General features: G+C 45.3%; 1 protein-coding gene across 2 annotated transcripts in view; it reads right to left on the reverse strand.

Annotated features, from left to right (window-relative positions):
• OPHN1 (oligophrenin 1) overlaps positions 1 to 27,617 on the reverse strand; it is a 355,691-nt gene that overhangs the window by 122,531 nt on the left and 205,543 nt on the right. The window contains exons 7-11 of one of the 2 annotated variants that reach the window (XM_075323979.1): positions 27,252 to 27,362; positions 13,212 to 13,316; positions 4,424 to 4,553; positions 4,196 to 4,222; positions 3,905 to 4,005 (exon numbers count right to left, since the gene is read on the reverse strand). In XM_075323979.1, coding sequence (XP_075180094.1) covers positions 3,905 to 4,005; positions 4,196 to 4,222; positions 4,424 to 4,553; positions 13,212 to 13,316; positions 27,252 to 27,362 — 474 coding nt within the window. The remainder of the gene's footprint in view (positions 1 to 3,904; positions 4,006 to 4,195; positions 4,223 to 4,423; positions 4,554 to 13,211; positions 13,317 to 27,251; positions 27,363 to 27,617) is intronic. The other variant, XM_075323980.1, reaches the window with a different exon arrangement.

Here is a 27,617-nt window from a genome sequence, read left to right on the forward strand (position 1 = left end):
CTAGGTAGCTATTGGCCTACCCCTGGCCATTTAGTCGGGAGTACGTGCTCTGTAGGGATCTGTATTTACCCTATGTAATCGATTACTATTGTACCGTATATGCCGGCGTATAAGACGACTGGGCGTATAAGACGACCCCCAACTTCTGCCCTAAAAATATAGAATTTGGGATATACTGACTGTATAAGACTACCCCGCTCCCAAATGAAAAAAAGTCTGCTTTGATTGCAACATGTTAATTTTAATTCCGCGAGAGCCGTACAATATGTTTTTAAAGGGCCATTGACAGATCAATCGCTCCAATGTTCACTTAGTACAGCAAGGAATGCTCCTCCCTGCTGTATAAAGCCACAACTGGACTGAAACAATGGTACTACACTCTGCTACAGACACACACAACTCTGCTACAAACAGACAAACACACACAACTCTGCTACAAACAGACAAACACACACAACTCTGCTACAAACAGACAAACACACACAACTCTGCTACATGCAGACAAACACACACAACTCTGCTACATACAGACAAACACATACAACTCTGCTACATACAGACAAACACATACAACTCTGCTACATACAGACAAACACATACAACTCTGCTACATACAGACAAATACACACAACTCTGCTACATACAGACAAACACATACAACTCTGCTACATACAGACAAATACACACAACTCTGCTACATACAGACAAACACATACAACTCTGCTACATACAGACAAACACATACAACTGTGCTACATACAGACAAACACATACAACTCTGCTACATACAGACAAACACATACAACTCTGCTACATACAGACAAACACGTACAACTCTGCTACATGCAGACAAACACGTACAACTCTGCTACATGCAGACAAACACATACAACTCTGCTACATACAGACAAACACATACAACTCTGCTACATACAGACAAACACATACAACTCTGCTACATACAGACAAACACGTACAACTCTGCTACAGACAAACACGTACAACTCTGCTACATACAGACAAACACATACAACTCTGCTACATACAGACAAATACACACAACTCTGCTGCTCTCTGCTGTACAGCACCCGCGGCATCGGCGGGGGGGGGGGGGGATTGGCAGGGCATACATCTGGGGGGTTAGAAGCAGCTCACTGGGGCCCATAATGGGCACAAGTCCCCCTGTGTTAGATATCGCCCCCATAGTGCTGCCCATGGCCCCTATAGATCGCACAAGTCCCCCTGTGTCAGATATGGCCCCTAGGCTGCTGCCCAAAGTAAAATAAAACCCTCTTTCCTTATCTCCTGTCTGGCTCCGTGCTTCTGTTCTTCCACTTCCTGGTTGTCAGTGCGGTCATGTGATCGGCACAGCAGGCTGAGCTCTCTGCCTGATCACAGTGGAAGCAGGGACACAGGGAGAAACGCTGCAGGGGTAAGTAAAGCTTTTTTATTTTAGAATGAGCAGCAGCCTGGGGGCCAAATCTAACACATGGGGGACATGTGCGATCACACTGGGACGCAGGCTCATAGAATATGCACCGCTGCTCCAGCCCCTCACTGCGTGCGATTTCAGCACCATTGGAGATGGACAGCGGCTGTGCATATTATATGAGCGGGTGCAGGAGATCAAAGGATGCAGGCCGCAGCGTTCCCCTGTGCTCCAGAGCTGCTGCCCCCACCTCCCCTGGACGCTGCAGTGTACATACACCCCCCCCCCCTATATCCGGCGTATAAGACGACCCCCCACTGTAGCCATTATTTTAAGGGGGTAAAAAGTCGTCTTATACGCCAGTATATACGGTACCTACTTTGCATTCTTGAAAATTTTTTTGTTTGCAAGTCGTACTCCCTACTAATGACTCTTCTTTAAACATTAATTTCTGCCCTAGAGCCTTGGGTTCTCCATCTGACTCCCCCCTTGTATTAACAAATCCAGGGGGTTCGTCCAACTGTGTGATTACACCTCACTTTCTATTGTGGCAATCCTTTGGCTCAGTACCTTGATGGTTTAGTCAGGAGCACTTTTCTTCCCACCTGGGAATTTGTGCTATGCATGTATGACCTGATCTCCCCTATATTGGGTTATCTCCTGACTGCTAAACCATCTTCTCTGTTTAATCACTTTTGACCACCAACAGTTCGAGTCCTTTGTGTGCTTACTTCCCCAGGTTAACTACACTTAGATGCCTTCATTCAGTATATTGATTTTTTTCAATGTAGGCAATCAGGGGTTTTCTTATATTTGAACATTTTATTACCTGTTAGTCCACACCCGGCTAATGTTGATCTGTTTTGCACCCATTTTCCCCACCTCCTCTTTTTATTGAATACTAATGTCTCATGTATTGCACTGTGCACCTTGAATATAAAAATAAAAAACTTTGTAATTTTTGATTCAGCTTTTCTGCTCTGGTTCTCCTTTTTTCCACAAATATATAAATATATATGTATAAATATATATATATAAATATATATAAATATATATATATATTTTTTTTATTTTTTTTACTCACCCTCCCCGGCTCCCAAGTCGCACGGCATCCTCTCTGAGCCATGATGCATTTTAGATGGATATGCGCCCTCCAACGCACATCCAGTTGAAGCAAGGCGGGGACTGGGGTTGGCGGGCCCGTCCAACACCCCCGGCGATCGTCCCACACCTGTCTTCAGCTCACAGAGTGAATACCTGTCTCTGTCGGTTGCAGAGTCCTCGCCACCTCCACGGCTCTGCTTTCCTGCAGCAGTGTGATGACCTCATCATACTGCTGCACGCTAAGCCCTGCTCTGCCCCTGCCTCCAGCACAGGAGCGGACACTGAAAGCTGTGCAGGAAATTGTGTCTTTTTTATGGTGACAAAGCTGCAGATTTATAGGTATATACATATATATTACATAGTGCCCTCTTTTGTTATGTACAGCACCATTCCTTACATATTGGATTCTCTTGTCATTTTTGTTATTTATAGAGCTCTGTCTTTATGTCATAGTGTCCTCTCTTGTTAGATATAAAATGACATGACTGCTGATGGTACATGGTAAAGCTTCTTTTCTGATGGACTAGTCTTCTGGTCAGATGCTGCTCCATCAGCAGTCATTTTATATCTAACAAGAAAGGATTATATAATAAAGAGAGGGAGCTGTGAATAACACAAATAACGAGAATATGCTACATAGGAGATGGTGCTATACAGAAAAAGAGAGGACACTATATAATAAAGGACAGCACCATACATAACTGGCGAGGATATTAATAAGGGACAGTGTTATATATAATAAAAGGAGAAATGATGTACTTAAGGACGGGGCTTTACATAGTGAGCACACTAAATAATGAGGAGCATCCTGCATCCGTGTGCAGTGTCGGTGTGCTGCCTGACTTTACTTTCTCGGACAGCGCACAGACCCATGGAGTTTGTCCTATTCCTCATAATCAGATCAGAACAGCACATGCTCCGAGTCTCACAGATCTCATTCTCAGAGCTGTGATTTTGACAGATATGTGAATGCATCTATGAAACTCTAGGGGTCCGCGCGCCGTCTGATAAAACAAAGTCTGGCAACACATGGAAATGTTACACAAATATGATAAATATGGCCTAATGGATTTTTGACTCTTGCACTCGCAGGAGGTTGGACATGATGACCCTGGAGGTCCCTTGCAACGCTACCATTCTTGGATTAAATAATATTAGGAGTATTGTCTATAGCGTGCTGTGTTCAAGTCTGTACAAAAGTAAAATGTAACGCTGCCATACACTGAAGTCAGAGACGTTGTTTAGGAAATGTTTTTCATTGCTTAAAACAGCTAATAGAAATTAGACTTTCTTGACAGGAAAGTATGCACAACATACGACTTCTCAAGATACAGAGAATCCCCTATTTATGCCAAAACAGACTACACTTACCTGTCGGGATCCTGGCTTCTGCTCCACTGACATCATGCTTAATAGTTTTCCTTCCTTCTCATATCTGCAGTAATATTTCACCCAGGTAAGGCCAAGAGCTCCTGGAATCCATGAAGAAAGAAGCAGAGATTAATCATCTCCTATTCATTCATCCCTGTCCAATGAAGTCATGGCAAAATGATGCAGTAATGGTAATGTGCAGGCAATGTAAGCACATTCACCCAACTGGCACAGTAAATGGCAGAGAATAAATTGATATGAACAGCCATAGAAGTACAAATAGGTGTGAACCTGTGCAAAGTGATAAAACATCCCTCCCTTAGTAGGCAGATAGGAAAAGAAAAGAAGAAAGAGTATAATGACATGTCATATCAAATCAAGACAAAATAATTACAACATTCTCTCCATCTTCCCAACACGTCTGTACTTTCTGCCAGTTATTGATTTAGGGAAAAATTTAAGTTTTATTACAGCCAGCATAAAGAAAAGCATTGTCCTTAGTATTGCAAGCCACATTACTTTTCTCTTGTGAGTACAGGTATCCTTCAATGGTGCTCTGTCCCTTTAGTTTGCAAATCATAGGGGCATCAGTCATCCGCTTTTTCAAATCTTCCAATTCTTCCCTCGTACTACTGAAGTGATTACGAGTCTGCAGGGGAAGGTCAACTTTCAGATTAGTAGCAGCAAGAACTAGTAATACAAATATATTCAAGAGAAACTAATAAAATGCTGAAGAATCACACTAATGGCAAAGGGGAGAGAAGTGGAGAGGTGACCCAGCCATTGCTAATGAAATGCATGATAACCACCACGGCTAAACAGAGCTGAAAGGGACACAATCAATGACAAAAAGAAAGTATGCAGGGAATTAAAGCAAGAGGATAATATAAATTGTGTAAAAAAAAAAAAAATCAAGGCACCAAAAGATTGAGAGGAAGAGACTCATTGCCAAAAGAAAAGAAAAAATAATCCATAAATATTATTCAACTATATACCGTATTTTTCAGACTATAAGACGCACTTTTTTTCCCCCCAAATGTTGGGGGAAAATGGGGGGTGCGTCTTATGGTCTGAATGTGGCTGCGGGGAATGAGGGTGCTGCGGTGGAGTGGGCCATCGGGGGCACGAGCGGGCCATCGGGGGCACAAGCAGGCTGTAGCAGCCTGCCGTGACCATGTGAGCTCGCTCATTACATATGCACGCCCATCCTCCCGCTCATCATCTCTCAGTGCTAAAGCCAGCGTTGACAGGTGGGCGGGATGATGGGCGGGGGCGATGAGCGGCGGGTGCGCGCATAATTAACAGCCGGCCCGCATGATCACCCCTGGCAACTACAGCCTGGAGTGATCATGTGCGGCTGCATTCCCTGCCCTCCGTGCATCATTATCAGCACGGGGTGCAGTCAATCAGTACACTCACCCATCACAGTGTGTGGAGCCGTCCCCCTGCAGCATCGCGATGTCTTCCTGTCTGTGCCGGTCAGCTGATCTGTGTAGAGAGCGGTGAGCACAGCGATGACGTCATTGCTGTGTGCGCCGCTAGTGTCCAAACAGATCAGCTGACCGGCACAGACAGGAAGACATCGCAATGCTGCAGACAACGGTGACGGCTCCACACAGCGGCGCTGCAGCTGAGACCGAGAGGAAGCTGATCGGTGCTGCAGGGAGTGAGGAAAGGAGAGTATAAACGTTTATTTTTTTTCTGTGCCACAGGACACAGGCTATATACCAGGATAGGGGTATTTTTATGAGCAGGATGGGGGTATATTATGAGCAGGATGGATGGGGGTATATTATAAGCAGTATGGGGGTATATGAGCAGTATGGCGGTATATGAGCAGGATAGGGTATATGAGCAGGATGGGGTATATGAGCGGGATGGGGAGTATATAGCAGGATGTGGGTATAAGAGCAGGATGGATGGGGGTATATGAGCAGGATGGGGGTATATGAGCAGGATGGATGGGGGTATATGAGCAGGATGGGTTATATGAGCAAAATAGGGGTATATGAGCAGGATGGATGGGGTATATGAGCAGGATGGGGGTATATTAGCAGGATGGATGGGGGTATATGAGCAGGATGGGGGTATATGAGCAGGATGGATGTGGGTATATGAGCAGGATGGATGGGGGTATATGAGCAGGATGGATGGGGGTATATGAGCAGGATGGGGGTATATGAGCAGGATGGATGTGGGTATATGAGCAGGATGGGGGTATATGAGCAGGATGGATGGGGGTATATGAGCAGGATGGGGTATATGAGCAGGATGGGGGTATATGAGCAGGATGGGGGTATATGAACAGGATGGGGGTATATGAGCAGGATGGATGGGGGTTATATAGCAGGATGGGGGTATATGAGCAGGATGGATGGGGGTATATGAGCAGGATGGATGGGGGTATATGAGCAGGATGGGGATATATGAGCAGGGTCATATACAAGGCAGGAGGATCGTTACCAGAATGGGGTACCTTAGTAGAGAATTTGGGGACATTACCCCCATAACAGTGTCAGCAGCAGATCCTCGCCCCATAACAGTGTGTCATGACCACACTTTTTGGTTAACATTTTATTTTCCTATTTTCCTCCTCTAAAACCAGGGTGCGTCTTATGGTCAGGTGTGTCTTAGGCTATGTGCGCACTAGAAATGAGAAGTTTCTCAAGAAAATTTCTTGAGAAACTTCTGGGAGTGAAAGATTTCCGGACCTCCGGAAAAAATCCGCACCAAATCCGCATGCGGATTTGCCGCGGATTTGCCGCGGAATAGCCGCGATTTTCCCGCGGGTGGTTCCCTGTGGATTTTTGCAGGCTGTACTGCCGAAATCCGCAGGGTACCTGCGGAAATAATGGACATGTTCATTTTCTCAAGAAAGTTTCTCGAGAAATTCTTCTCAAGGAAATTTCTTGAGAAAAATCCGCACCAGTACGCACAGCTATTTTTTTTTACCATAGGATTTGCTGGGAAATGTCTGCACAAAGATTGCAGACATTTCTCAAGAAATTTCCGCGGCAAATCCGCGGGTAAATCCGCGGGTAAAACGCACTAGTGCGCACATAGCCTTATAGTCCGAAAAATACGGTACACAATAAGAAACTCAAAAATTATAGTGTTGGCCACCTCAAAAATAGTCTGAGAGAAATGGTAGAAGAGGTCAATTTGCTAAATACCTTTTTCTCTACAGTTTTTATACAAAAACATCCCATGACAGATGATGCAAAATTAATGCACCTAGGACGGAGTAATCCTATAACTGCGTATATATTAAATGGAAGTAAACTCGGGACTACAGAACAGGAGAAGGACTTGGGTATTCTCATTACAAATAAGCTGAGCAGCAGCACTCAATGTCAAGCAGCAGCTGCTAAAGCAAACAAGATTTTAGGGTGTATAAAAAGAGAGATTAGATCCCGTGATCCCAACGTATTGTTACCCCTCTATAAATCACTTGTAAAGCCACATCTATAATATGGGATCCAGTTTTGGGCTCCACATTTTAAAAAGGACATTCAGAAGTTAGTGTCAGTTCAAAGGCGGCTAACTAGACTACTACAAGGGATGGAAGGCCTCACATATGATGAGAGGTTGAAAAAGTTAGATATGTTTAGCTTAGAAAAAAGACGTCTCAGAGGAGATCTCATTTATATGTATAAATATATGTGTGGTCAATATAAAGGACTGGCACATGACATTTCTTCCAAAGACAATAATAAGGACCAGGGGGCACTCACTGCGAGTGGAATAGGAAAGGGTTCTTTACAGTTAGAGCGGTCAGACTGTGGAATGCCCTACCACAAGAGGCAGTAATGGCAGATACTATAACAGCATTTAAAAAAGGGCTGGATGATTTCCTCAGTACACAAAACATTGTTGGTTATAAATGACTTCGTGACCAAATGTAGAACTGGTGGAGGAAGGTTGAACTAGATGGACCTAGGTCTTTTTTCAACCTAAGTAACTAAGTAACTATGTAATGCTATGATCAAGGATACCATAAAGTCACCATTTAATGTCACCTGTTTAACCCTTCATGCTTTAAACATGCCTCTATTACACCCATCCTCAAAAAGCCCTCCCTTGACCCATCCTCTGTGTCAAACTATCGCCCCATATCCCTTCTCCCCTACGCCTCAAAACTACTGGAACAGCATGTCCATCTTGAATTGTCCTCATACCTCTCCTCCTGCTCCCTCTTTGACCGGCTTCAATCTGGCTTCCGACCACATCATTCTACCGAAACTGCCCTAGCCAAAGTCACCAATGATCTACTAACCGCCAAAGCCAAGCGACACTACTCTGTCCTCCTCCTCCTGGACCTGTCCTCTGCCTTCGACACAGTAGACCATTCCCTCCTACTACAGATTCTCTCATCTCTGGGCATCACAGACTTGGCCCTATCCTGGATCTCCTCATACCTAACCGACCGAACTTTCAGCGTCTCCCATTCTCACACCACTTCCTCATCTCGCCCCCTATCTGTCGGTGTCCCCCAAGGCTCAGTTCTTGGACCCCTGCTGTTCTCCATCTATACCTTCGGCTTGGGACAGCTCATAGAGTCCCACGGCTTCCAGTATCATCTCTATGCCGATGACACACAGATCTACCTCTCTGGACCTGACATTACCTCCCTACTAACCAAAATTCCACAATGTCTGTCTGCTATTTCATCCTTCTTCTCGGCGCGATTCCTAAAACTTAACATGGACAAAACAGAGTTTATTGTCTTTCCTCCTCCTCACTCATCTCCTCCAACAAGCCTTTCCATCACACTTGATGGTTGCTCACTCTCCCCAGTCTCACAAGCTCGTTGCCTTGGAGTGACCCTCGACTCTGCTCTATCCTTCAAGCCACACATCCAAGCCCTCTTCACCTCATGCCGATTACAACTCAAAAATATCTCCCGGATCCGTGCTTTTCTTAACCAAGAATCTGCAAAAACATTAGTGCATGCCCTCATCATCTCCCACCTCGACTACTGCAACCTCCTGCTCTCTGGCCTCCCTTCCAACACTCTTGCACCCCTCCAATCTATCCTAAACTCTGCAGCCCGCTTAATCCACCTCTCCCCTCGCTACTCCCCAGCCTCGCCACTCTGCCAATCCCTTCACTGGCTTCCCATCGCCCAACGACTCCAGTTCAAAACATTAACCATGACATACAAAGCCATGCACAACCTGTCTCCTCCCTACATCTGTGACCTAGTCTCCCGGTACCTACCTGCACGCAACCTTAGATCCTCACAAGATCTCCTTCTCTGCTCCTCTCTTATCTCCTCTTCCCACAATCGTGTACAAGATTTCTCCCGTGCATCCCCCATACTCTGGAACGCTCTACCTCAGCACATCAGACTCTCCACGACCGTGGAAAGCTTCAAGAGGAACCTCAAGACCCACCTCTTCCAACAAGCCTACAACCTACAATAGCCTTCAGCCCAGTAGACCACTGCGCAACCAGCTCTGTCCTTACCTATTGTACCATCACCCATTCCCTGTAGACTGTGAGCCCTCGCGGGCAGGGTCCTCTCTCCTCCTATACCAGTCTGTCTTGTACTGTTAATGATTGTTGTACGTATACCCTCTTTCACTTGTAAAGCGCCATGGAATAAATGGCGCTATAATAATAAATAATAATAATAATAATAATAACCCTGCAAGAAGTACGGCGCCGCTTCAAAATCACTAAAGTAGAGAAATCCCCAGGCTCAGATGGCATACACCACTGAGTACTGCAGAAATTAAATACTGTGATGGACAGACTATTATTTTTAATCTTCACAGATTCCATAATAACAGCAACTGTACTGCAGGACTGGCAGATAGCACATGTGGTGCCAATATTCAAAAAGGGGACAGAATCTGGGCCTGGTAATTATAGGCCGGTGAGTTTAACCTCTACTGTGAGGAATATCCTTCAGGGTTTCCGAAGAGATGTTATCTTGTAGTATCTCAAGAAGAATGACCAAGAACCAACAAGGGTTTATGAGGGATCGCTCCTGTCAAACTAATCGGATCAGTATCTATGAGGAGGTAAGTTCCAGAGTGGACCATGGAAATGCAGTGGATGTTGTATATATGGACTTTTCAAAGGCATTTAATACAGTGCCACATAAAAGATTGGTACATAAAATGAGGATAATCGGAATAGGGGAAAATATGTGTAACTGGGTTAAGAACTGGCTCAGTGATCGCAAACATAGGGTGGTTATTAATAGAACACACTCAGATTGGGTCACAGTTAACAGTGGGGTACCACCGGGGTCAGTATTGGGTCCTCTTCTTAAGCTTATTTATTAACCCATTCACAACCTAGGACATACTGGTACATCCTAAATCATGTTGGGGGTAATCACCGCCAGCAGATGCGGTGAGCCTGTGGTGATCACTGCTGATTTGAACAGCAGATATGTGCGGCTAACAGGAGTGGATGGATAGCGGATCCACCATCACCTGTTAACCTCTTAGATCGCGCTGTCAAAATGTGACAGCGTGATTTAAATGAACATCGGAGGCCCCATGACGTGATCATGGGGAGCCAATGGTTGTCTTGGTAGCACAGGGTCATGTGATGACTCCTGTTGCTATCATGACGTAGTTCCTGTTAAAGGAGACAGAGCAGCAGCTCTGACCGGAATGCTGCATTTCTTCTGATCAGAGCTGTGCAGCTCTGATCAACAGAAATGAACAAGCGATCAGACTACTGATCCTTATAGTTCCTTAAGGGGATTAGTAAAAATAAAACAATTAAAAAAAGTTTAAAATTTTAAAAAATAAAAAAAATAAATAAAACAAAAAGTTCAAATCACCCCCCATTCGCTACCACTGAAAATTAAACTTTAAAAAATAAAAAACACACACATATTTAGCATTGCCACGTTCAGAAATGCCTGATCAAAACATAAAATCAATAAACCAGATTGGTAAACAGAGTACAGGCAAAAAATCCAAAAACCAAAATTACGTATTTGTCGCAAATTTTGCGCAAAATGCAATCACAAGCCATCAAAACTTAGCATCTACACAAACATTGTACAATTAAAAACGTCAAGTCAAGACACAGACAATAAGCCATCACTGAGCCCCCATATCCTGAAAAATAAGAACACTACGAGTTGCGGAAAAATGCATAAAAAGTGCGCCACTTTTTGGAAAAACTTCTGATTTTTTTTAACTCCTTAGATAAAAGTAAACCTTTACATGTTTGGTATCAACATACTCATACCGTCCTGAGGCATCACAACGACACATCAGTTTTACCATATAGTGAACACGATGAATAAAATACCCTAAAAATAATCATGCGATCACACTTTTTTTTTTGCAAATTTTCCGCACTTGGAATTTTTTTTGCTGTTTTCTAGTACACTATATGGTAAAACTTATGGTTTCATTTAAAAGTACAACTCGTCCCGCAAAAAAACAAAACTGAAAAAAGGAAAATTGTAAACAGTAGAATTTCAATATTTGCAGGCGATATTAAACTCTACTAGGTAACAGTGGAGGGAAATTTCATATTACAGAAGTATTATGTAAGCTGGAGGCTCGGGCTGAGAAATGGAAATTAAAGTTCAATGTTGATAAATGTAAGGTCGTGCACTTGGGCAGAGAAAATAAGTGTGTAAAAACATATATATAAAAAAAAAAAAAAAAAAAAGCTTGCACGTATGGGTGGTCGCCAACTCAGCCTTAGTGATCAGTCCCAGGCAGCTTCTGCCAAGGCTAATAAACTCATGAGATTAATTCACAGAGACATAGCTGCTCATGAGTAAAACATAGCTTTGCCCCTATACAAGTCACCAGTGAGACCAGACTAAAGGCCGCTTTACACGCCGTTTACATGTCGTTGGGGTCACGGAATTCGTGATGCACATCTGCCCTCGTTAGCGACGTCGTTGCGCGTGACACGTACGAGCGACCGCTAACTAGCAAAAATACACACCTTATCGTTGCTCGTTGACACGCTGTCCAGTTCCCAAATATCGTTGCTGCTGCAGGTACGATGTTGTTCATCGTTCCAGTGGCAGCATACTTCGCTATGTGTGACACCGCAGGAACAAGGAACCTCAGCTTACCTGCGGTCACCCACAATGAGGAAGGAGGTGGGCGGGATGTTTGTCCCGCTCATCTCCACCCCTCCGCTTTTATTGGGCGGCCGCTTAGTGACGTCGCTGTGACGCCGAACGAACCGCCCCCTTAGAAAGGAGGCGGTTCGCCGGTCACAGCGACGTTGCTAGGCAGGTAAGTAGTGTGACGGGTCCGAGCGATGTTTGCCCGTGACGCACAACCGACGGGGGCGGGAATGCACGATAGCAATCTCGCTAGCGAGATCGCAGCATGTAAAGCAGCCTTTAGAATATTCTGTACAATTTTGGTCTCCGGTGTATAAGAAGGACATAGCTGAACTCGAGCAGGTGCAGAGATTATCAACCAAAATTATTAAAGGAATGCGTGGAATCCAGTACCAAGACAGGTTATTAAACTTGGGGTTATTCAGCTTTGAAAAACAAAGGCTTAGGGGTGATGTTATTACAATGTACAAATAAAATATATGAGGGGAGAGTACAAAGCTCTTTCTTATGATCTTTTTACACTTAGGCCTGCAATAATGACCATGGGGCATCTTCTACATCTAGAGGAAAGAAGGTTTAACCATAATTACAGATGCAGATTCTTTACTGTAAGAGCAGTGAGACTATGGATCTCTGCCACATGACATTGTAATGATTGATTCACTATAAAAGTACAAGGAGGCTTGGATGCCTTTCTTGAAAAATATTAATGGTTATGTGCTCTAGATTCTGTGATGGGGCGATGATCCAAGGAACTAGTCTGACTTTCATTTGTGGAGTTGGGAAGGAATTAGTATCTGCCTCATGGGATTTTTGCCTTCCTCTGGATCAACATGTTAAGTTTTACACTGAACTGAATGGACTAATGTCTACCTTCAAATTAAAAACTATAAAACTGTGATAAGAGAACTGCTCTGGTCACCCTAGCATACATTATGCATTTTTTGGGAAGAATCTATATTGTGCATTTTATTCCTTTCTAAGACAAGCTAAATTCACACCTATAATGTAATGTTAATGGCTCTACGATTATCACATTTTCCCATTAGAAAACATTGTGTTCACTGTAACACCCCAATTTTACTATAATTTACCTGAAAGTAGCCCCAAACTGACGCGGTTTCAGTAAATGATATAGTATCACCTGAGAGAATGGTCATATCAACATGTAGACAATATTGCCCCATAGCTCCCATAGATAACCATGTGTCCATACGTGGCAGGATGCACAGAACTTACATTCTGAAGGCTGAGCTGTAGCTGCTGTTTGTATGGTAAGAAGTCCTGAGTCAGCTCAAATGTCAGGCTATTAGACGTAAAGAGACAATGCAGGAACGCCAGGACCTGGGGGCGAAACAAACACCGGGGAGTGATCAGGCATATTCATAGGAAGACACAGGTGCATGCACGTGACCAGACTTTTCCACCGCATTATGACGACAACTATTGTGGGAGATCAGACGAACTGTTAGGCCCTGTGCGCACACTGCGTTTTTACCCGCGTTTTTTGTGCGTTTTTGCAGCAGAAATTTCTTGAGAAAATGGTTGTAACCTTTCTGCAGACATTCCCCAGCAAAACCTATGTAAAAAAAAATTAGCTGTGCACACACTGCGTTTTTTTTCTCAAGAAAATTCTTTCAGTAGATTTTCTTGAGAAAGAGAATGAGCTTGTCACTTCTTTTCTGCAACAAGCTGCGTTATTCACTCCATTGACTGTAATGTAATCATGAAATCCCGCATGGAATAGCGCAGGTAGCAAATTCTGTGCGTTTCATTGCGTTTCCCTGCATTATTCCCGCGTTATTTCACGTTTTTCGGGACATAATGTTCATCATTGCCCTGCGTTTTGCAGGGAAGAGATGTCATTATGGGCTTATTAAATGACCGTTCCGTTTCTCCTGGCCAGTTCCTGGTTTTTTTGCGGACCTACTGACAGGACCATCTTTTCAATGTCTTTTGTGTAGGATCAGATGGCAAACGGAACAACTTGTGTGTGCATCCGATCCTACAAAAAAAACACATCGGATGCCATATGTCCGTTCCGTTATTATGGAACGTGTCCTATTCTGTTCCGTAATAACGGACCGTGACTCAATACAAGTCAATGGGCCCGCAAAATCCCTGGAAGCCACACGGAAGCAGTTCCATGTGACCTCCGTCGGGTGCCCGTGCAGTCTGTCTCCTGCTCCCTGCCAGCCCCGCGGCTGCCCGCACTGCGGTGTGTCAGTGTCTGGCCGCACTGCAGTATCAGCAGCTTCCCACACAGCAGTGCGGGCAGCCGCGGGGATGACAAACGCTGCTGTCAGGAGGTTAGATAAGATCATTACCTGCTGTGACGATCCCCTGCACTCCTGACGTCATCGCTGTCACTGCCTTCTATGCTCGCCGCGTTCTCACATCACAGTCTCGCGGGCGGCCCGAGACTGTCACTAGCGGTGACATTACGGGCTCCCACGATACTGCTGAGAACACGGAGGACAAAGGAAGTCAGTGACAGCGCTGAAGTCAGGAGAGCAGTGCAGGAGATCGTCACAGCAGGTAATGATCTCATCTAACCTCCTGATGGCAGCGCTTGTCATCTCCTGCAGTGACCTGGGCTGACCCATTGATGTTAGCTCAGGTCACTGCACTACTCTCCCAGCCAATGGGGAACATGCTGTTCTTCATTGCCTAGGACAGTGACTAGGGTATGGATCGTCGTGGGACCCCCTTATTGGATTACGCTGTACACGGATTTCATTGTTCTTTTTAATTAATTGGTGAAAGAGGGAATGTTTTGGGGAGTGTTTTTTCAAATAAAACGTTTTTTTGTGGTCTATTTTTTTTTTATTACTGACTGGGTTCCTGATGTCGGGTATCCGATAGACGCGTGACATCACTAACCCCAGGGCTTGATGCCAGGTGACATTACACATCTGGCATCAACCCCAGATATTACCCAGTTTGCCACCGCACCAGGGCAATGGGATGAGTTGGGGCGAAGCGCCAGGATTGGCACATCCAATGGAGGCGCCACTTCTGGGGCGGCTGCAGCCTGCTATTTTTAGGCTGGGGAGTGTCCAAAAACGATGGACCTCCCTAGTCTGAGAAAACCAGACCACAGCTGTTCGCCCTACCTTATCTGGTGATCCAATCTGGGGGGGACCCCACGTTTTTGTTTTAAATTATTTATTTAATTTAAAATAACAGCGTGGGGTGCCCTCTGTTTTGGATTACCAGCCAAGGTGAAGCTGCCAGCTGTGGTCTGCAGGCTGCAGCCCTCTGCTTTACCCTATCTGGCTACAAGAGATAGGGGGAGCCCACGTCGGGTTTCTTTTAATTATTTTTTGGCTAAATACAAGGCTAACCACCCTTTAGTGCCACATGAAAGTCACAAAAGTGTGCCAGCTTAGAATATGCAGGGGGGTGGGACATTATATAGATCTTTCTCATTTATTATTTATCTATTCATCCATCCATCCATCTATCCATCTTTCTATCTTGCTATCTATCCATCATCTGTCTATCCATCTATTTATCTATCCATATTTCTATCTATCCATATTTCTATCTATCCATTATCTGTCTATCCATCTATCGATAATCTATTATCTATATTATTTATTGCTGTTAAAGCATTAAAAACGCAGGGACCAACCTGCAAAAAAACGCACCAAAACGCGGTAAAAACACACGCGTTTTTCAGTGCGTTACTGGTGCGTTTTTTTAACGCAGGTGCGCTAATCCTTCACTCAAGAAATGTCTTAAAATTTGAGAAAAATCCTTTTTTTAGTGCGCACATAGCCTTAGCGAGCTAGTAATAGCTGCTTTATGTTAACTATTACGCAACAGTTTCAAAATTGAGCTGTGCTGCAATGATTGGGGGGTGGTCAGGATTTTACTTGGAGGATTTCCATATAATACATTTATTTATATAGCGCCAACATATTCTGCAGCACTTTACTATTAAGTGTAGACATGTAAAAGGAATAAAAGCAAAACAAAGTAACACATAGTTCAATAGTTACAGGAGGAGTGAGGGCCCTGCTCACAAGCTTGCAGTCTATGGGAAAAAAGGGGGACACAGTAGGATATGCTTGAAGTGTCTGGTCCAGCCATCATTATGATAAATAATGGGTTTTCATATAAAGCTGCATGATCCTGTCATTAGCCAGTATGTACATACATGCTATTGGCTGCATGGAGGATGAAGACAGATGAATAGGAGAGAAGGCTATAATTAACATTTAGAAGGCGAGAACATTTAGAAGGCGAGAACAGAGAAGAGGGGAGCGTTAGGTTAGTGAGTTGAGATGATAAGTTTGTCTAAAAATGTGCTTTTAAAGCATGCTTCATAACATGGGGGCTACATTTTAGAGATATTAGTCACATTGTTTGGGGTAATGCATTCAAGAAAACTGGTGCAACACAAGAAAAGTCTGGCAGATGGAGATGTGTGGTTCGGATTATGGAAGATGTTAGTTTAAGATCAGATGTGGAACAGAGGGGATGGGTAGATGATAGAGATGAGGGATGAGATATAGGGAGGTGCAGAACTGTGCAGAGCTTTGTAGGTGGAAGATATAAGATTGTATTGTATTCTGAAGCGGATTGGCAACCAGTGTAGTGACTAGCACAAGGTGGAGGTATTTGTGAAGCAGCTGGACAAAAATTCGATCCTCACTGCTGCACTGAAGACGGATTGAAGAGGAGAAAGTTTGGTTAGAGGGAGAACGATCAGTAAAAAGTTGCAGTAATCCATACAAGAATGAATAAGAGAAACAGAAAAGGTTTTTTGCAGTTTCAAAGGTGAGAAAAGGTTGGATTCTAGAGATATTTTTAAAATGCAGATGACATGAGGGAGTGATTGATTGTATATAGGGAATAAAGGAAAGTTCTGTGTCAACTATACAGTGGCTCAGTGATTAGCACTGCAGTCTTGCAGCGCTGGGGTCCTGGGTTCAAATCCCACCAAGAACAACGTCTGCAAGGAGTTTGTATGTTCTCCCCGTATTTGCGTGGGATTCCTCCAGGCTCTACATACTCCAAAGACATACTGATAGGAACTTTAGATTGCGAGCCCCAATAGGGACAGAGTTGCTGATGTATGTAAAGCACTATGGAATTAATCTAATATATAAAGCTGAAAGTATGTATGTATGTATGTATGTATGCATGCATGCATGTGTGTATGTCCGCTAAAGGAATCCGCACTGTCGCATTTCCAATCAGAAAATATTGCACAGACACCTCATTTGACTCAGGGAACATCATAGACTATGTTTTGAGTGGAAAATTTAACCCCGCACTTTACAGTTATTTGACAAAAAAAAAACCTGCTTACATTAAAGTCAATGGAGCTGGGAGCTACAGGTCATTAATAGGAGCTCTGATTGGTTGCTATAGGCAATAACGTACATTCTTAGCATAAGAAACTTATGTGTGAGGTAATATAATATTGGTAGAGACAGACATAGACACACACAGACACACACACACAGACAGAGACACAAACAAAGACAGAGAGACACACAAAGACAGATAGACAGAGACACAAACAAAGACAGAGACACACAGACCGAAACAGAGAAATACATACAGAGACAAATAATCTGCTGTTTTCTTTCCTCTACTAGAGGTCATAGATTATACCTGTCTCAGCCATTCAAAGCTGAAATGGGAATCACAATTTAAAGAGGACCGGACAGCTCCCATGAGATATCTGCTTAACTACATACGCATATTGTTCCTCACGTCAGTTTCCCACTACCTGGGCAACTCATTTTAAATGATAGATAAAAGATGAAGGGGAAAAAAAAGCAATAGGATCTTACCCAATGGGCATATAATAGTAATAAGGGAATGTGCTCACCGTATGGGGTTGTGATTCACATAATCAGAATTAAAAGCATGTAACCAGCTGCTGCAGAGACCACGCGCTTAAAAAGCCGAAGCAGATCAGGAACAAGGATGATGTGGAACTGTTACTGCGCTGCTGAAGATATGACATAAATCCAGGAAAATTGAATGAAGGTCAACCAACTTCTACATCAGGAAATCCACTGATAACTAGAATAAAACCACCTTCAATTTTCCTGGATTTATGTCATATGTTCAACAATGCAGTAAGGGTATGTGCCCACGTTGCGTTCTGTGCAGTGCGGAAAAGAACGCACCTTCTGGCAGACAGGACAAATGTAAACACTGCGTTTGTAAAAAAAAAAAAAAAAATGCATCCACAACGCATGCATTTTGGATGCACTTTCCATGCATTTTGGATGCATTTTGACAGTGCGTTCCCCCAGCAATTGAGCTCTGCTACATGCCGGCTGACAGCAGACACAGACAGAGTCACGCGATGAGAATGAACTCGGATGAACTTCACCCAACTTCATTGTCATTCCGTGGCTCTGTCAGTGTGTGGCGTCCTGATTAGCGGTCACCCGTGAACGACTCACCGGTGACCGCTAATCCCCTGAGTGACTGAAGTGAGCAGCGTGATTAGCGCTGCCGTCACTCAGGTTACCCGCGGCCAGCTGGAGTCCTCTACCCGAGACCGCAACTCACCTGCGACGTCATCGCTGATCACGCAGCTCACTTCAGTCACTCGGGCGACTTGCTGTCACAGTTGGAGGATGCAGCGGTGGCCGCGGGTAACCTGATTGACGTCATCGCTGATCGCGCGGCTCACTTCAGTTGCTGCGTGGAGCTGACAAGAGAGCGGTCTGGTCTCTGACCGCTCTCGTCAGCTTCATGTAGCAGAGCTGAGAGCGCCATGGGACGTCGTGTGGATTACGCCGGACCTGGATGGGTATTTGGCTGTTAATAAAGTGGTGAAAGAGGGTGGGGTTTTTTTGTCTTTTATTCCAAATAAAGGATTTTTTGGATGTGTGTGTTTATTTTCTTTAACTTACAGGTTAATCATGGAAGGTATCTCGGGGAGAAGTCTGCTATGATTAACCTAGGACTAAAGATGGTGTCACACTAAGCGACGCAGCAGCGATCACGACCAGCGATCTGACCTTATCAGGATCGCTGCTGCGTCGTTACATGGTCGCTGGTGAGCTGTCAAACAGGCAGATCTCACCAGCGACCAGTGACCAGCCCCCAGCTAGCAGCGACGTGTGGAAGCATAACTAAGGTAAATATCGGGTAACCAAGGAAAGCACTTCTCTTGGTTACCCGATATTTACCTTAGTTACTAGCGTCCACCGCTCTCACGCTGCCAGTGCCGGCTCCCAGTTTCCTGCACTCCTAGCCAGAGTACACATCGGGTTAATTACCCGATGTGTACACCAGCTATGTGTGCAGGGAGCCGGCATTGGCAGCGTGAGAGCACATCGCTTAGCGCTGGCTCCCCGCACTCGTAGCCAGAGTACACATCGGGTTAATTACCCGATGTGTACTCCACCTACGTGTGCAAGGAGCAGGGAGTCGGCACTGGCAGCGTGAGAGCACACCGCTTAGCGCTGGCTCCCCACACTCCTAGCCAGAGTACACATCGGGTTAATTACCCGATGTGTACTCCAGCTACGTATGCAGGGAGCCGGCACAGGCAGCGTGAGAGCGGCGGACGCTAGTAACTAAGGTAAATATCGGGTAACCAAGGAAAGGGCTTCTTGGTTACCCGATGTTTACCGTGGTTACAGCTTACCGCAGGCTGCCAGACGCCATCTCCCTGCTCGCTTCAGTTCATCACTCTCTCGCTGTCACACACAGCGATGTGTGCTTCACAGTGGGAGAGCAACGTCCAAAAAATAAAGCAGGACATTCAGCAACGACCGGCGACCTCACAGCAGGGGCCAGGTCGTTGCTGGATGTCACACACAGCGACTGGACGTCGCTGCTACGTCACAGAAAATGGTGACTTAGCAGCGACGTCGTTATCATCGTCGCTATGTGTGACACCACCTTTAGTGGCACCTATGGGCTGCTGCCATTAACTCCTTATTAGCTTGATTGCCACCGCACCAGGGCAATTCGGGATGAGCCGAATAGAGTCCCAGGACTGTCGCTTCTAATGGATGTGGCAATTCCGGGCGGCTGCTGGCTGATATTGTTAGGCTGGGGGGCTCCCCATAACGTGGAGCTCCCCATCCTGAGAATACGAGCCTTCAGCCGTGTGGCTTTACCCTGACTGGTATCAAAAAAATTGGGGGGGGTGGGGGGGGGACCGCACGTCGTCTTTTTTTTAAATTATTTATTTAGTTATTTTACTGCACGATATAGACCCGCCCACCGGTAGCTGTGATTGGTTGCAGTGAGACAGCTGTCACTCAGCGAGGGGGCGTGTCTGGCTGTAACGATAGGCGCCGGTGGGCAGGGAAAGCAGGGAATACGAGATTGAATAATGAGTGGCCGGCATTTTCAAAAGAGGAAAAGCCGCCGGAGCTTTGTGACAGCCATGCAGCGCTGCCCTGGTAATCAGGGATCGGTGAGTATGAGAGAGGGGGAGAGACCGATCGACGTACAGAGAGAGGGACAGAGAGAGAGACCGACGGACAGAGAGAGAGAGACAGACAGAGCGACCAACTGATAGAGAAAGAGACCGACCAACAGATATAGGGAGATTGACTGACATTGATTTTATCAAAATGACAACAAACAGCTCAGTACGTGACACATCACTGGAATCGGTCTATGTCTCTACTTTATGCTGCTCTCAGATTAGGAGGCAAAAACCTGGTGACCTTACACATTGGTCATAGCCAAACATGACTACAGATCAGAGCGGGGTGCAGCTGTGGTGAAACGCTGTGTTGTGGAGAGTTGGCATGAGCCGATGATTTACAGAAGTCTGCAGTGTTCTGGGGAGAATTCCTTTCTGATTGCAGTTCTTTTGATATAAATAGGGAAGCTCTGTGGCCAGAAGACATATCTCCTTGAGGAAGGTAATGCTAAATGCATGGAGTCTTATGGTCAGCAGTAGGACATTGCGCAGTACTATTTGGATGATATGTGATTTAGCTTTTTTAATTGATTAGATTAGGGATTTATTATATTACCCACAGGAGCTGAAACCCATGTCCCTTCTAGGTTTCTGTACGGAGAGGAGAGGAGAGGAGAGGAAGAGAGAGAGGAGAGGAAGAGAGAGAGGGAGAGTGAGGGAGAGAGAGGGAGAGTGAGGGAGAGTGAGGGAGAGTGAGGGAGAGTGAGGGAGAGTGAGGGAGAGTGAGGGAGAGTGAGGGAGAGTGAGGGAGAGTGAGGGAGAGTGAGGGAGAGTGAGGGAGAGTGAGGGAGAGTGAGGGAGAGTGAGGGAGAGTGAGGGAGAGTGAGGGAGAGTGAGGGAGAGTGAGGGAGAGTGAGGGAGAGTGAGGGAGAGTGAGGGAGAGTGAGGGAGAGTGAGGGAGAGTGAGGGAGAGTGAGGGAGAGTGAGGGAGAGTGAGGGAGAGTGAGGGAGAGTGAGGGAGAGTGAGGGAGAGTGAGGGAGAGTGAGGGAGAGAGAGGGAGAGTGAGGGAGAGTGAGGGAGAGTGAGGGAGAGTGAGGGAGAGTGAGGGAGAGTGAGGGAGAGAGAGGGAGAGAGAGGGAGAGAGAGGGAGAGAGAGGGAGAGTGAGGGAGAGTGAGGGAGAGAGAGGGAGAGAGAGGGAGAGAGAGGGAGAGTGAGGGAGAGTGAGGGAGAGTGAGGGAGAGTGAGGGAGAGTGAGGGAGAGTGAGGGAGAGTGAGGGAGAGTGAGGGAGAGTGAGGGAGAGTGAGGGAGAGTGAGGGAGAGTGAGGGAGAGTGAGGGAGAGTGAGGGAGAGTGAGGGAGAGTGAGGGAGAGTGAGGGAGAGTGAGGGAGAGTGAGGGAGAGTGTGAGAGAGAGACAGTGAGAGAGAGACAGTGAGAGAGTGTGAGAGAGAGAGACCGTGAGAGTGAGAGAGAGTGAGAGTGAGAGAGAGAGTGAGAGAGAGTGAGAGAGAGACAGTGAGAGAGTGTGAGAGAGTGAGAGTGAGAGAGAGAGTGAGAGAGAGTGAGAGAGAGACAGTGAGAGAGTGTGAGAGAGAGAGACCGTGAGAGTGAGAGAGAGTGAGAGTGAGAGTGAGAGTGAGAGTGAGAGTGAGAGAGAGAGTGAGAGAGAGTGAGAGAGAGAGAGTGAGAGAGTGAGAGTGAGAGTGAGAGTGAGAGAGAGAGAGAGAGAGAGAGAGAGAGAGAGAGAGAGAGAGTGAGAGAGAGTGAGAGAGAGTGAGAGAGAGTGTGAGAGAGTGTGAGAGAGTGTGAGAGAGTGTGAGAGAGTGTGAGAGAGTGTGAGAGAGTGTGAGAGAGTGTGAGAGAGTGTGAGAGAGTGTGAGAGAGTGTGAAAGAGTGTGAAAGAGTGTGAAAGAGAGAGAAAAAGAGAAAGAGAAACCTGAATGTTTGGTGGACTCTGCCCCAGGTCTCAGCCTGCACGTTCAAAAGGTGAAGTACTGCTGTATGCAGATGACCTCCTGCTGCTTTCCCCAACCGAGAGAGGCCACCAAGATAGCCTGGCTGTGCTAGAAGCATTCAGCACTACATGGACGTTGCTCATCAACCGAAAGAAGACCTAAGTCATGGTGTTTCAGTAGAGGAATTATAACGAAACCTACACTCGCTCCCACATAATAAATGGTGCCACGCTGGAGAAGACCAGCAACTATACCTACCTCGGTCTGGGGCTAAGCCAAACCGGAAGCCTCAATCAAACAGCAGAGACCCTAAAAGGGAAAGCATGCAGAACCTTCTATGCCATCAGAAGACAACTGTGCCACCTCAAACTACCGGTGAGAGTCTGGCTCAAGATATTCGACAGCATCATCACACCTATACTGCTGTATGGCAGCAAGGTATGGGGCCCAGTGACTTATCCAGACCAGACAAAGTGGGATTACAGACCAACCGAACTCTTCCATCTGGAGTTCTACAAATATCTCCTCCAAGACCATAGCAGTACCTCAAACATTGCCAGCCGGGCAGAACTGGGCCGATTCCCCTTATGGCTCAGAATACACAAGAGGGCGTTATCACACCTAGCACACATACAGAACAGCAACCCCAGCTCCTACCATCATAAAGCCCTGCTGAGCCAGAGTCCAGAGCAAGCCAGGAACCCCGGCAGCCAGTACAGCCAAAGTCAGCAACACACCCTGACAAAAGCCCAAATAAAAGATCTCAGAGAGCCACAAGATGCAATACAAAGGACTGGAAGAGTGAATTAGAGAACTCCCAGAAACTCACCATCTACCGGTCACTGCGGAGGGACTACACTCTGGCCCTATATCTGGAAAGGTTACACCACTCCAAAGACAAGCAGACCCTGAGTCTATACAGACTGAGTGCCCACAGTCTAGAGGTGGAAACAGGGCAGCACTGACAGACATACAAGCCGCGGAAGAACAGACAGTGCCCGCACTGCCGGCTCTGGAGGACAAGGCACATTTCCTGCTGAACTGTAACAAATACTCAGCAGTGAGGGCCTCCCACTTCCAGAAATGTACCACTCATACCCCGGACTTTCCATCTATGGACGAGGAGAGGAAACTCTGCATCCTACTGGGGGAAGAAGAATCAATGGTGGAGATCGCCACCCAATATGTCACAACATGTCATAAGCTGAGGGGTACTAAAGACCACCAAATGGACCATCATTCCCCAAATTGTGGCCCCAAAACCCCATCCCCACAACCCTCACCCACTCCCCTGTCCCATTTCTTTTCTTGCTTTGTTAATACTGAATGTATTTTGGTCCTGCCAATAAAGCCGATTTGATTTGAGAGGGAGAGATCGAGGGAGAGATCGAGGGAGAGATCGAGGGAGAGATCGAGGGAGAGATCGAGGGAGAGATCGAGGGAGAGATCGAGGGAGAGATCGAGGGAGAGATCGAGGGAGAGATCGAGGGAGAGATCGAGGGAGAGATCGAGGGAGAGATCGAGGGAGAGATCGAGGGAGAGATCGAGGGAGAGATCGAGGGAGAGATCGAGGGAGAGATCGAGGGAGAGATCGAGGGAGAGATCGAGGGAGAGATCGAGGGAGAGATCGAGGGAGAGATCGAGGGAGAGATCGAGGGAGAGATCGAGGGAGAGATCGAGGGAGAGATCGAGGGAGAGATCGAGGGAGAGATCGAGGGAGAGATCGAGGGAGAGATCGAGGGAGAGATCGAGGGAGAGATCGAGGGAGAGAGAAAGAAAGAAAGAAAGAAAGAGAATGTAGTATAACGTAGGTGGAAATCGGGTATATACCGCGATAATACTCAATAGTATATTAATATGATTCCCTTATTGTTCATATAGATCTACGCGTTTCAGAGACATCCATCTTCTTTCTCAGGACATCAAAGGAACATCAAAGATCGTCATATTAATATACTATTGAGTATCAGCGTGGTATATACTCGATTTCTACCTACATGATACTACATACTCTACACTTTGGGTCTGCAGCTGATACCACTATTGAATGTGTTACACAGGGGTTGTGACTTTCACAACCTGAAAAGGTGAGTGCACTGTGATCATTTTTGTGTCGGATAGCCCTACCGGGTAAGACCCTATTGCGCTCTATCTTCCACAGCATTATCTATAGAGAGAGAAAGAAAAGGAGAGAGAGAAAGAAAAGGAGAGAGAGAAAGAAAAAGGAGAGAGAAAAAGAAAAAGGAGAGAGAAAAAGAAAAAAGGAGAGAGAAAAAGAAAAAAGGAGAGAGAAAAAGAAAAAAGGAGAGAGAAAAAGAAAAAGGAGAGAGAAAAAGAAAAAGGAGAGAGAAAAAGAAAAAGGAGAGAGAAAAAGAAAAAGGAGAGAGAAAAAGAAAAAGGAGAGAGAAAAAGAAAAAAGGAGAGAGAAAAAGAAAAAAGGAGAGAGAAAAAGAAAAAGGAGAGAGAAAAAGAAAAAGGAGAGAGAAAAAGAAAAGGAGAGAGAAAGAGAAAAGGAGAGAGAAAGAGAAGGCGAGAGAAAGAGAAGGCGAGAGAAAGAGAAGGCGAGAGAAAGAAGGAGAGAGAAATAGAAGGAGAGAGAAATAGAAGGAGAGAGAAATAGAAGGAGAGAGAAATAGAAGGAGATAGAAAGAAGGAGATAGAAAGAAGGAGATAGAAAGAAGGAGATAGAAAGAAGGAGATAGAAAGAAGGAGATAGAAAGAAGGAGATAGAAAGAAGGAGATAGAAAGAAGGAGATAGAAAGAAGGAGAGAAAGTGACAAAGAGAAGGAGCGAGAGAGGGAGCGAGAGAGGGAGCGAGAGAGGGAGCGAGAGAGGGAGCGAGAGAGGGAGCGAGAGAGGGAGCGAGAGAGGGAGCGAGAGAGGGAGCGAGAGAGGGAGCGAGAGAGGGAGCGAGAGAGGGAGCGAGAGAGGGAGCGAGAGAGGGAGCGAGAGAGGGAGCGAGAGAGGGAGCGAGAGAGGGAGCGAGAGAGGGAGCGAGAGAGGGAGCGAGAGAGGGAGCGAGAGAGGGAGCGAGAGAGGGAGCGAGAGAGGGAGCGAGAGAGGGAACGAGAGAGGGAACGAGAGAAGGAGCGAGAAGGAGAGCGAAGGAGAGCGAAGGAGAGCGAAGGAGAGCGAAGGAGAGCGAAGGAGAGCGAAGGAGAGCGAAGGAGAGCGAAGGAGAGCGAAGGAGAGCGAAGGAGAGAGAGAGAGAGAGAGAGAGAGAGAAGGAGAGAGAGAGAGAGAAAGATAGAGAGAAAGGGAGAGAGAGAAAGAGAAGGAGAGAGAGAGAAAGAGAAAGCGAGAGAGAGAAAGCGAGAGAGAGAAAGCGAGAGAAAGAGAAAGAGCGAAAGAGAAAGAGCGAGAGAAAGAGAAAAAGAGAGAGACCGAGAGAAAGAGAGAAAAAGAGAGAGACCGAGAGAAAGCGAGAAAAAGAGAGAAAGAGAAAAAAAGAGAATGTAGTATAACGTAGGTGGAAATCGGGTATATACCGCGATAATACTCAATAGCCTTATTATTCATATAGGTCTACGTGTTTCAGAGACATTCGTCTCCTTCCTGAGGACATCAAAGGAACATCAAAGATTTCCACCTAAGTTATACTACATACGCTACACTTCGGGGCTGCAGCTGATACCACTATTGAATGTGTTACACAGGGGTTGTGACTTTCACAACCTGAAAAGGTGAGTGCACTGTGATCCCTTTTGTGTCAGATATCCCTACTGGGTAAGACCCTATTGTGCCCTCTCTTCCAAAGCATTATCTATAGACAGAAAAAGAGAGCGAAAGAGCAAAAGAGAGCAAAAGAGAGCAAAAGAGAAAGAGAGAAGAGAGAAAGAGAAAAAAAAAAAGAGAAAAAGATAGAAAGAAAAAGAACGAAAAAGAGAAAGAAAAAAAGAGAAAAACAAAAAAAAGAAAAAGAAAAAGAGAAAAAAGAGAGAAAGAAAGAGAAACAAAGAGAAAAACAAAAAGAAAAAGACAAAAAGAGGACAAAAAGGACAAAGACGAAAAAGAAAGACGAAAAAGAGAGAAAGACGATAAAGACAAAAAAAGAGAGAAAGACCAAAAGAGAGAAAGACAAAAAAAGAGAAAAAGAAAGAAAGAAAGAGAAAGAGAAAGAGAGAGAAAGAGAGAGGGAGAAAGAGAGAGAGAGAAAGAGAGAGGGAGAAAGAGAGAGAGAAAGAGAGAGAGAGAGAAGAGAAAAAGAAAGAAAAAGAGAAAAAAAAAGAAACAAAGAGAAAGACAAAAAGAAAAAGACAAAAAGACAAAAAGAGAAAGACAAAAAGAGAAAGACAAAAAGAGAAGGACAAAAAGAGAAGGACAAAAAGAGAAGGACAAAAAGAGAAGGACAAAAAGAGAAGGACAAAAAGAGAAGGACAAAGACGAAAAAGAGAAAGACAAAAAAAGAGAAAAAGAAAGAGAAAGAAAGAGCAAGAAAGAAAAAAAAGAAAGAGAAAGAAAGCGAAAAAGAAAGAAAAACAGAAAGAGAAAAAGAAAAAATAAAGAGATTAACTGGACTTTTAGCTTTTTTTTTTTTTGTCAAGGTTTTTGCTACCCCATCTGACAGCAGCATGATGTAGGGGCAGATACACAAATTCTAGCTGCAGATCTAGCAGTTCTCTGACTGCTAGGGTCAGTATAACCCAGTGCACCCCACGGATTGCCAGCTTTCAGTTTACGCTGTACATAGGCAGAAAGGTGTCATCAGTGGTGTGGGCAGGGTTATAAAGAGCTCAAATGTGGAGAATTACAAGGCAGCAGGTTTACTAGTTCTCTAGTGATAATCTCCTGCTGATAAATAGTGACGTTAGCAAAACTACAAGCAGCCCAGTAAGTGCCACATCACTGGAATCTGCACTTTGCTGATTTCAGACTAGATGTAAAATCTGATGACAGATGCCATTTAAATAAAAAGCAAAACTGGATTCTATATATAAAATCTTTAAATCCTTTACCGGCTCCACAATGCTGAATTTCTTGTTCTCCTGGACCTCCTGAATCTGGTAGACATATTCAAGGGAAGATTCATAGAAGTTTTGCTTCTCTTTGTCTACTTGTTGATCTGCCTATAATGAAAAAGAGACTTCTATGTAACCCAATAATACCAATGTCATCTGCTTAGTGTGTGACTAGTGTAGATTGTAGTAAAGCAATGTTATTAAAGATAAAGCAGTTTTACAAGGTCTGAGAATCAGGTCTTCTCTGTTACAAAAGCAGTGTCCCCCCGTCGTCAGGTTGTGTGGTAATGCATCTGTAGGTCTCAAGACCTTCCATACCAGACATTACATTATTTGCGTTCAACTTCCAAAACACTAGAAAAA

The sequence above is a fragment of the Anomaloglossus baeobatrachus genome, chromosome 9, assembly GCF_048569485.1.
Source record: "Anomaloglossus baeobatrachus isolate aAnoBae1 chromosome 9, aAnoBae1.hap1, whole genome shotgun sequence".
In the NCBI taxonomy this organism is placed as follows: Eukaryota; Metazoa; Chordata; class Amphibia; order Anura; family Aromobatidae; genus Anomaloglossus; species Anomaloglossus baeobatrachus.